This window comes from Pseudochaenichthys georgianus, chromosome 8 (genome assembly GCF_902827115.2).
Source record: "Pseudochaenichthys georgianus chromosome 8, fPseGeo1.2, whole genome shotgun sequence".
NCBI lineage: Eukaryota > Metazoa > Chordata > Actinopteri > Perciformes > Channichthyidae > Pseudochaenichthys > Pseudochaenichthys georgianus.
The window spans coordinates 2237609-2248995 of NC_047510.2; the positions used below are offsets into that span (position 1 = coordinate 2237609).

Consider the following 11387-nt stretch of genomic DNA (forward strand, 5'->3'; position numbering starts at 1 on the left):
TTGTTGTACGGTGAAGGAGGCACTTCTTTACCGTACGGGAGATCAGACAACAACGGGCTCTGTATTCAAACTAAGATGGCAACATATACCAATCCTTTTCAAACTTGAGAAAGCTAGGTGTAACTGTTCAGGGTTTTATTTCATCACGCCACTGAATCAGCCGTGACCCTCCCTAATGCCGTCTCTTTAGTCATGAACTAACTTTAAGCTTTAAACATTATAACCGTGACCCTAAAGCCAACGCTACAGCGTAACCTTCTAACCACACATACACAGGGATCTCAGAACGATGGGAACGTGACACTGGTTCCAAACTGAACCTGAAGATAATGTGGACATCCCGCCTGGTTCCACTCCCCTCATGGCCCACACCCTCTACGGTTCAACATGAGATGGGATTACATTCCCTTTAATGTTTAACCCCTCTCTCTCTGCCCCTCTCTGCGTAGTGATTGAGGAGAAGGGCGTGAGGATGAAGCTCACAGTGATCGATACTCCAGGATTCGGTGACCAGATCAACAACGAGAACTGGTGAGTGGTAGAAGGGTGGGAGAGAAAGGGCCGATGCCTGGAGCAGAGTAGGAGATGCTGCTTCCCAGATCCCAGTTAAAGTGTGCAGACGACTGAATGCAGCTGCTGTGATCAGCACGCCACTAAGTCAAAGGGAAATGTAGTCTTTGAAAGACAGACGTTATTGATGTTTGTAGTCATACTCACCAGTTCCACAGTAATGAACATTTTAAAGTGAACAATGAATGTGTTCCCTCTCAGAGGTATCGTTTATGTCATATTATTAGTTTTGAGTATATTTGCACATGAGCAACCCTAACCCACACCCTAACCCTAACCCACACCCTAACCCTAACCCTAACCCACACCTCGACCCACAGCTGCAACCACCAAGAATGGCTTTGATAGTATTTTCAGAAACCTTAAACACACAATATCAAGTAGGGAATTTGCAGTGTAGATTATTTAGTGGGGGCTCTGTCTTAAGGTTACATTTCCAACAAAGATAATGATCTCAGAGCATCTGATTGCAGGTATCTCTGGGGCAAAGTGTAAACGTTGCCTTGGTAACACTGTCTCCTCTGCTCCTCTCTCCAGCTGGGAGCCCATAGTGAAGCATGTCAACGAGCAGTATGAGAAATACCTGAGAGAAGAGCTGCATATCAACAGGAAGAGGAGGATACCAGACAGCAGGGTCCACTGCTGCATCTACTTCCTCCCCCCCACCGGACACAGGTCAGCCTCACACCTGGCATTGTGCACTTCATTGTGTCAGCAACGTTTCAAACCTTTATGTATCCAGGTGAATCCCGTGAGATCATTGATCTCTGTTTCAAGGGAGACCTGCTGAACATGTTTGATCCCAAACCATATGGGTTTGATCAGCACTGTGACCTCTGGAGTTCACCCTGTTGATAACACCACTGTAATGCTAGGCGCAAGGAAAGGAGCACGAGGAAGCCACTTCATCCTGTCTTTACACTTCACCTCCAGTGCCCCTCCGACACAGGGCGACAGCGACACATGCACACCAGCAGTCTCATTCAGGACGTGTGTTTCACTAAAGACTGAAGGAGAGGTCACACAGGCTGCTCGAGACAGCCTGTCGGATGCTCTGCAGTCATGTTTCAGTGCAGACCTAGATATTAAGTGCAAAGGAAACTTGAGTTGACAAATGAAAAGCAGCACACTTTATTAAAGACTATTATTATGATGCTGTCATCAACCAATAGCCTGGCTCTGATACGGTATGCCTCAGTGCTTCATTACTGCAGAGGACACTACCGTGTGCAATGGCTGTGTTCAGGTCCTTCACTCCTTCAGCTTGCTTCATGTTCTCTTCTCCTGCAGTATCACCTGTCGCAGGTGAGCTACAGTGTGACTCAGCCCGTGCACATAGCTGCCATTGATCTACAGTCAGTCTGGTGGCTTTCTGGGAATGTATGTTTAAAAATGCTTATTGGCAGGTCACATCTTCCCCATTGTCATCACTTGATTGTAACCATGGCTTGCTACAAAGAGAGAATACACTATTTATGTATGTATCTACTGCAAGCTACCTTCGTAGATGTTAGCATGTATCTGTTGCTGATAGGAGGGTTATCAGTGTGTGCCTGAAACCTGAAATGAAAGTGCTGTTAAAAGGGATGACCGAAGTCCTGAGTCTGTCCTGAGGGAACGGTCTGAGCAACATAGCCATCAATGGAGTCATATTGCCAGCATAGCTAAATGTTAGCATAGCTAAATGCTAGCATAGCTAAATGCTAGCTTAGCTAAATGCTAGCTTAGCTAAAAAATGAATGTGTTTTTCTTCAGCTTTTGGCTGTGATGGTGATGGTGTACATTTGTACACTTTGAAAAAGTACATCCAAGCTGACCAGAGGTCTGTCTGCTTCCAGGTTACGCCAAATCGATGTTGAGTTCATGAAGAGGTTGGGAAAGATAGTGAGCATCGTGCCTGTCATCGCCAAAGCCGACACACTCACCATTGAGGAAAGACAGGAGTTCAAAGAGAGGGTAAGGGACAACACAAACACACTCACTCAACTAAATGTTAGTTCCTTTAGGTCCTTACGTGTCCTCCAGATGATGTTTTAAAGCGTTAAAAGAACTAAACCTGGTTTCTCGCTTCGGTAAATCTTTAATAACCTCTGACTCATCGACAGATAAGGCAAGACCTAGCAGCCAATGGGATTCGTGTTTACCCCCAGAAAGAGCACGATGAGGATCCGGAGGACAGCATCCTTAATGACAGGATCAGGGTAACGTCTGCACTCTGCACACTACTCACTATGTCTGTCACTGTGCGTGCTGGTCTGATAGCTCACATGTTCAGATGGCAGACGGGCCTGTCGGACACGTGATCGTTGAACCTTGTTATTTCATATTGTGTGTTCAGGAAAGCATTCCCTTCGCTGTGGTGGGGACGGATAAGGAGCACCAGGTGAATGGACACAAGGTGCTGGGACGCAAAACCAAGTGGGGGATCATCGAAGGTAGAGCATCACTCTGACATCAAGTGTGTGTGTGTGTGTGTGTGTGTGTGTGTGTGTGTGTGTGTGTGTGTGTGTGTGTGTGTGTGTGTGTGTGTGTGTGTGTGTGTGTGTGTGTGTGTGTGTGTGTGTGTGTGTGTGTGTGTGTGTGTGTGTGTGTGTGTGTGTGTGTGTGTGTGTGTGTGTGTGCGTGTGTGTGTGTGTCATACTTGCCAACCCTCCCGATTTTCGCAGAGACTCCCGATTTCACTGCCCTCTCCCGGTTTCCTCCCGGGGTCATATTTCTCCCGATTTCTGACTAAATCAGATTTACTCACGACTGTTTCCACTCGAACTGAAAGTCTGAGAGGGTGTTCAGCATGGTGCAACAGGCCGCAAGGCCGTGCACTTACAGCTACAATAAGCATGTGTAGATGTTCAGGAGTCTGTTTCCCCGCTGCGAGGCTAACAGTCCTAACAGCACCGGCGATCAACTAGCACCCCCCGCACGGTGGTTTTGAAAGGGTGATGCTGCTTTCTGAGGTCTCAAGGTTGGCAAGTATGGGCATGGGATATTTCATAAAACATACAGACACATACGTCTCCACTGTATCTGATTCTTCCAACAAAAGGTCCGCTTCCTCTGGAACTGAGTTCACTGGCTGCATTGGAAAGTCAAAGTTAAAATAATTGTGTTTCTGCTCCACAGTTGAAAATGTGGAACACTGTGAGTTTGCCAACCTGAGAGATCTGCTCATCAGGTGAGATTGACTGCGAGAGAACCGTAAGAGTCACTGCATGTTAAACAAACCACTGCGATGGTCAATGTGAATGTCAATCCATCAACCAGAGTCCCACACACATCATGCGACTGATGGCAGCTGAATAATCATAACAGAATAAGACGGAGTAGCATAACGATGACCAAGCTTCGCTTTCTGTTTCTGTGTCTTTACAAAGGTCTCACCTGCAGGACCTGAAAGACGTGACGCACAACATCCACTACGAGACGTACCGCGTCCGGCGGCTCAACGAGAGCAACGTGAGCTTCAGTGAGCTGGGCCTGGCCCCGTGGCCCCTGGAGAACGGGACCGATGACAGGGGCCAATCAGAGAGCCACCTCTGATCCTCAGAGGAACGATCACGCTCATCCAATCACAACGAGGGATGTGAAAAAGAGAGATATGTTTTTCCCCACATAGAAAATGAGATGGAGAATTTGTTTTCCTCTTGTACTATGTGGGACATGCTAGTGAATTGTTTTGAATGAAAAATTATATTTGAATTTTTATTACAATACATAATAAATGCATCAGATTTGGATATATGTGAAGTGAGCGAGCATGCTCACACACAGGGCAGGGAGAGCACGGTGACGGGGACAGACTACGGTTAGCTTTGAGGTGTGTCAGCACCTCGTGTTAGCTACATCAACTGTATATTATATGGCCTAAAGTATGTGGACAGTCCCATACGCATGACATGTCCAGGTGTCCACAAATGTTTGGCGATGCCGTTTGTCATTATTGTTTAGAAGTTTGACCCTAATGGAAGATGCCGTTTAAATGTTTAAGATGTGTTTATAAAGCTTTCAGGCCACATTTAAGTGCCTAAAGAAAGGAACATGCTTAATATGTCCATCACGTTTTGTCATAGACTTCTATTAACTGACGTGTACTTGTTGACATGGATAGAATGAAACTAGTCACTAGGTCATTGGTTGAGTACGGCTTCATGCTCGTGGAAGTGTGTACCTCACTCTCTGGCTCAGTGCTCCCCCCAGTGGAGACGATGGGCAGAAGCATGCAGTGCGAGATGCCCGTGAGAACACGGGAAACACACAAAAGACATACAAGACACAAGTTATATCCTCAGTAGAATATTGAATTGTTCGAGGTGAGATATTTATGGTCAAGTCTTATTTCCACACGGCATTGGGCAGATGAGGTTTAGGATAGCATAGCTTATGTGTGAATTATAACCTGCTGTTTGTATTATTAGTGGCTCAGTTAAAGTGGGCTGTCTCGTCACGTGACTGCAGGACAGTAGAGAAAACGTTTTGTGCCATTAAACATGGGCATTAATAGCAAAAAGTGTCAGTATTTCCATTTCATTTCAACGATAGTGACTAGGAATTCAGGCGATGAATTGATATAATGTACATTGTGTGAGAGGCTGTTGACTCTTAAGATTCACTGAGTTCCTCTTGAGTCTCTTCCTAAGTCATGCACTAAGTATGCTTAACCAGTTATACCCCTTGTTGTACACAAGGTGTTCATTATGCACGTCCAACACACGTGCTCACACCTTGACCGCAGCACACAGAATGACAGCAAATCAAAAGAGTAGTGAAAAGAAATCACAGTAACGACCCTGACAGAGGTGTGACCTCTGGCCTTCTGAAGGACACTATACAACATCACAATAATGATCATGATAAAAACAAGCTTCTCCTCCGTTATCTCCCGTGGTCTGAAAAGTTCAAAGATGATCGACTAAAGCATTTTGAGCGTGCAGCAGCATAGGCTCTCCCCTAATTGGGAACATTTGAAAATGAAACTGGAGCTCGGACACGGGCTCTTAATTGATCATGTTTCCCGCCATTGTTAACACATTTTGACAAACGACATAAATGTGCCTTATCATCAGAAGGTGTGTCGTGGGATTGTTTACCTGCTCAACCCAAGTGGAGTTTAGGTGTGTTCCATTAAAGCTTCTTCTGGCTCAGCGTTTAGGTGTAGCTGATCACAACGTTACACAACAGCAGGGCACCGGGTAGTTCTCTTTCGATACCAGACTCATGAATGAATGCTCCAGCCCGACAGCTTCCACCTCTTATGCTCAGTCAGCTCCAGGACACTCTGCGATGGTTCAATGATATTGTATGTGATCACCTTGTCTCCTGCCTGCCATCATTAATACAGAGGGCTTGAGTGACAGTGTGCTGGATATTCATTCAGCAAAGGGTGCTTTTCTGTTAGAACATTAATGACAGCTGTACTACTGGTGGCCATGCTGGAGCTGGATTAGAATCAATCATCATCATCATCATCATCATCATCATCATCATCATCATCATCATCATCATCATCATCATCATCATCATCATCAAGTTTGACCATCTGTGCCTTGGTTTTGCCCTCATGCTTGTTAACAAATGAAAACATCATAACAGCCATCTTTCAGACTGCAAACCAGTTCCACACACGAGGACATTTGCTGCCACGACATAAAAACAACATTTTATTTGACCAAATGACTTAATTGTATAGTTTGATTGTAGAAATGTTACACACTCAATGTATCTGCTCTCATTTCCAGGTAGAAAGTAGATCCAGTAGAGCAACAGAGAATGGGGTTGTGAGTGCAGCCGCATGGCGTTAGCCCAGAAGCTAATGGTTAGCAATCAATGAAATAAAGCAAATAGAACCTTGGGTCATAGGAACGTTTTTGAGTCTTAAATGTGCAGAGTGGCTTCAGGTTCTAGTTGTATGCTCGTGCAGCAAGCTAGCTATTGAAACTGACTGAAAACAAATTGAGCTCCTCCGAGGGAGGAACATGCTTGTTATATATGTCCTATAATGTTCTAGATGTTCAGAGTTGTTATTCCTTTTTTCTTTACACTTTTCTACTGTCAAAGTCCTCTGTTAAAAAGGTCCAGAAGCTACTCCTTGACAGGTGTTACTACTTAAATGTTCTACAACTGCTTGTGAAATGTAAACCATGCTCAGCTGTCTTTTAATGGATAACTGAATATATAAATGAAAATGTAGACTACTTCCTGTAACTTCACATAATGTTGAGTGAGAGTAGGCTCCATGCTAGTACGTTAGCTTAGTTAGCACCTGTTTCTGTCGCTAAATCTTCCTTTTTACAGAGTTATGGCTCAACTTAATGTTTTCCAAAATGCCAGTTATCATCAGCATTGACGACCAACCCACCACCGACACAATTCCCATTAATGCTGATCCCATACAGCATACAGACTGTCTGCTCCGTATCCTGAACCTGTCAGCCCTCCACCCTTGTATTTTATACTCAGCATGTACTAACAGATTTTGTATGAATATTGTTTTTGTTTTTTTATATAGTATAAATGATGCACATGTTAACACTGTTGATTTACAAATAAATACTTGTCACCTTCTCAGTCCAGTGTGAATTCTTTGTAATACATTTGCATCTCAAAAGCAACACTTCTGGGGCCTCAGACCACCAGGGGCCCCAAAGCCACTGTGTGTCATGTAGTTTTTCATCGTAAAGTTCCCATTTATACTGTGTTATAAGTGTTGCTGGAAGTTTGGTGCCTTTTTGCCATCTGGGTATAGACCCCGTAGTGGAGGTGAAATGCTGCCCTCTAGGGATAGATATTACACATTGCATTTGTAATACCCACACCAAAATACATAGAAGGATTAAACTAGATTGTGTTTTATGACTTACTTATTAAGACATATTTTTATAAACAAGGCCTTAGATTTAGGTAAATCAGCTGACTGAATATTACATGTTCAATTAACAAGCTGCCAAACAAAGTGATACCAGAACCTGTGTCTGCTAATCCAGCTTTCGTCACTTCATCATTAATGCTATAAGTACCCTGGTGTTCATGTAGCTAGTACACTCAGCTGGAGGGTCCATGTTAAGGGTCTGTGCTCTAGACTTCAACAGCGATTGTATTTTCTGCGTAGACTCCGGGCTTACGGAGTCGAGCAGAAGTTCATGTTACTGTTCTATCATGCAGTGTTGGAGAGCATCATGAGGTGTTACTGCCTGGTATGGTAACTTCACAGTGCAGTCAAAGTCACAGATCGCTCGCCTAGTACAGACTGCTACGGAAATTATGGGGGTTAAAAAACATCCATCCCTCCAAAACATATATGAAGAGTCCATTCTTAGACAGGCACAACAAATGGTGTCTGATCCCACCCACATACTCCACCCAGAACTCCAGCTCCTACCTTCTGGTAGAAGATTCAGGGTTCCCCTATAAGCACTCATTAAACTTCTTAATACTCACATGTAATGAAATGTACTTTTTAACTGTTGACCATGAGGGTTGTGCAATAAGTCGCCATTGTCAGTATGTGCGTCTGTGTATTGTGTTTGTTCAAACGGTGTATGACTGATGATTTGTGTATGTATTTGAATGTTTGCTATGTTTGTATATGTACATGTATTCTGAACTGCAGGACGGAGTCCAGAACACATTTCCTTATCATATCGTATCATCATTAATTCACTGTGAGTCTGATGTTTTTGAAACATTAAACCAGCATGTGTTTACATTTCAACATGTATTTAATATACACTGTAATATGAAATGATCGCCATAATTGAACAGGTAATTATCATTGAATCAAGATCTTCAGCCTCTTTTTTATTGTGTTGTCTCTTACTTTTACCTGTGACACGTTTTGAGCATGAAAGTTGATTCTTGGAAGTAATAGTTTTAAAAAAGAATCTCAATGCAAGGCTTACTCCTAAGGTTCCACTGACCCATCAGTCTCTATCAGCAGTGGTCTATCAGTATGGGGTCTGAGTGAGCTTAAACTGTTGCTGTCCACAGACTCCAGCTCGATGACCTTTGACCTTGCCTCGGTGAATGTGGTGAGAGGTCTGTTTGTCCCAGACAGCTGATGTTGTCCAGGGTCACGTTCACTGATGTAGATCCACACAGCTTTCATGTGATGTCACTGTACCCCGAGGAATTACATCTGTTTAGAGTTCCACACGTGATGGATGATGACTCTCTGCTCTGCCTGTTACTGACCCTGCCAGATTTAGGATCCCAAGTATTCTGCCTGTCCCTTATTGGACCTGTTTGTCAGATGTCCTGGTTCTAAACCTGCCTGTACCTGACTGAAGTAAACTGAACCTCCTGAACATACTGCCTGTTTCTGTGTCCTGCTTTGGTGTTGTATTACATACACACTGAGTATGCCTGTACCACTGAACTATATATTTATTTAAATAAATATACATTTGACACTAATGGATCCAATGTGATTCTTAAAACATTAGCTACTGGTCAGTCTTTACACATTTCTAACAACTAAAATTATTTGACAGAAGTAATAGCGGCCTAATTTGTTTGTAAAATACCCATTACCCGAATACTCAAAGAATGAATGAGATGAAGCTCTTGCATGTTACAAGTCCAGCAGCCGCGGCGTTATGGGTGGGCCTACTGGGCCTAGGCCCACCCACTCTGGCACTGGGGCTGGCACTGGGGCTGGGCCCACCCCTTCATTGATCAAATAAACTGATAGTTTACCAACATTTTTAATTTAGATTATCAAAATTAACAATTAAATAATAAAATAAGAGCAAACATGTGTTTCCCTTTAAAGGCAACGTGAATTAACGTAATCAGGCAGCGTAAAATGTGAATTGGACCAAACTCATAGTCGAAGCGCGGGAGCAAACACGTTGTAGAACGTCTCGTGGCCGGGCGCAGATGAAGGAGGACAGTGGACTGGACAGACACAAAAAATATACCGCACTCACTAACGATGTCACAACAATCGATGTTCAGGTTTTTAAAAGAGTAAGAACAGAGTCGCTGCCGCCGGAGTCACCACACTCGTCATCCTCACAGCAGGTGCCGCCTCAGAGAGACGAGAGTGTGTTTAATGTTGTGCCCCGCTGAGCTCAGTCCCTCTGCGGGACGCAGTGGCGGCGCCAGGGTATGGCTGGGGTAGGCTACAGCCATACCAAGAAATGGCTTAGCCCTACCTTAGCCCGACCATGAAAAATGATGTTAAAGTAAGCATGTTGAGAACACGGATTGCGAAAATCTACTGGTCGTGTCCACAACACACAAACTGATCCTGCTCAGCTGTAACAACAAGTGCACGTTACTGACGCAATATGGTTGAGACCATTCGGGCTTATGCTAGAGTGGTGCCAGGAATAGTCTAAGTAGTGGGGGAGTTTTATACACTAAAGGTGTGAAAATTCTCTGGCGTTATAATATCAGCGCGGCCGCGGTCAGATCAAAATGCCTCCGAATGCAATTTGAATAGACCTACAGCCAATCAGAGCAACGAAACGTTGGGACTGCTGCGTCATGCATTACTGATATGTCGATATGTCACGTTCACAGTGAAAAGTCCCCAAACTCGCGCCGAGTAAATTGCAGACAGACAGCAGAACTTCTAGGATTAATTGTATATGTCGGATGGATAGATTTGTTCTTAAACGCCCTCGCATTGAGGTTCAAGTCGAACAGGTGCCAGAGTCACACGACCCACCTGAAGAGTGAATAGTGAGTTTTGAATATATTTTGTAATAATGGGTCATTTGAAAAAGTGTTTTGTATGACAATAGAGACACAGGCCACCTGTTGTGTGCTGTGTCTGTCTCTCTCTGTTTACCTGTGTCTCTCTCCCTCTGTCCCCCCCCCCTCTCTCTCTCTCTCTCTCTCTCTCTCTCTCTCTCTCTCTCTCTCTCTCTCTCTCTCTCTCTCTCTCTCTCTCTCTCTCTCCCTCTCCGTGTCAATTCTATATGGCAATTTTTTTTGTTTCTGCCGCTGCGTAGCATGTTGTAACAACGTGTAATTAGCAGAATAGGCTGTTGTATTGTTTAACTCACACCTGTTGCTCTCGATGTAATTTAGCTGATAAAAGGAGACTAATAAAAGCTAATAAAAGCCTCACGCGTGCGTTTCACTGTCAAGGGGTGCGATATAGCGTGTATGTAATTACATTACAAATACTGACTTGAGCCCCACCACTGTATGGGTTAGCCCTACCATAGATTACCCAACAAAAATACTCTGGCGCCGCCACTGGCGGGACGTAGCATCCGTTAGAAGGACAACAGAAAATAGCATCCCAGTGCCGGTGTTGTGTCCTATTCCAATTCCAAAAAACTATTTTCCATCTTCTCCTCCCTCCTGGACCCCCCCAAAGCCCCTTCCCCCTCCTCCCTTCTGTCAAGCGACTTTGTTAACCACTTTGAAAAAAAGGTTGATGATATTCGCTCTTCTTTTTCTGACTCACCTCTACTCACCGCTGGGTCACCAGACCCTCCTTCCACCCGCACACTAACCTCCTTCTCCCCTCTCTCGCCAAGTGAGGTTCTTACCCTCATTACCTCTGCCCGCCCTACCACCTGCCCTCTGGACCCTATCCCTTCAAACCTCCTTCAGACTATCGCTCCTGATATTCTACCGTTTCTCACCCATTTCATCAACACTTCTCTAACTTCTGGTCACTTTCCAAACAGTCTCAAGGAGGCAAGAGTAAACCCTCTCCGAAAGAAACCCACTCTCAACCCGTCAGATGTTATAAACTACAGGCCTGTCTCTCTCCTCCCGTTCCTGTCTAAAACACTTGAACGCGCTGTCTTTAAACAACTCTCCTGTTATCTTCATCAGAACAACCTTCTGGATCCGCACCA

The 11387-nt window shown here is 44.4% G+C and overlaps 1 protein-coding gene across 3 annotated transcripts in view; it reads left to right on the forward strand.

Annotated features, from left to right (window-relative positions):
- Window positions 1-7127, forward strand: part of septin12 (septin 12) — a 127099-nt gene extending 119972 nt beyond the window's left edge. For all 3 annotated transcript variants that reach the window (XM_034088662.2, XM_034088664.2, XM_034088663.2), the window contains 7 exons: window positions 450-531; window positions 1108-1245; window positions 2409-2526; window positions 2676-2771; window positions 2909-3005; window positions 3691-3742; window positions 3942-7127. In XM_034088662.2, the coding sequence (XP_033944553.1) occupies window positions 450-531; window positions 1108-1245; window positions 2409-2526; window positions 2676-2771; window positions 2909-3005; window positions 3691-3742; window positions 3942-4107 (749 nt within the window). In that variant the 3' untranslated portion in view covers window positions 4108-7127. The remainder of the gene's footprint in view (window positions 1-449; window positions 532-1107; window positions 1246-2408; window positions 2527-2675; window positions 2772-2908; window positions 3006-3690; window positions 3743-3941) is intronic.
- The last annotated feature ends 4260 nt before the right edge of the window (window positions 7128-11387 follow it).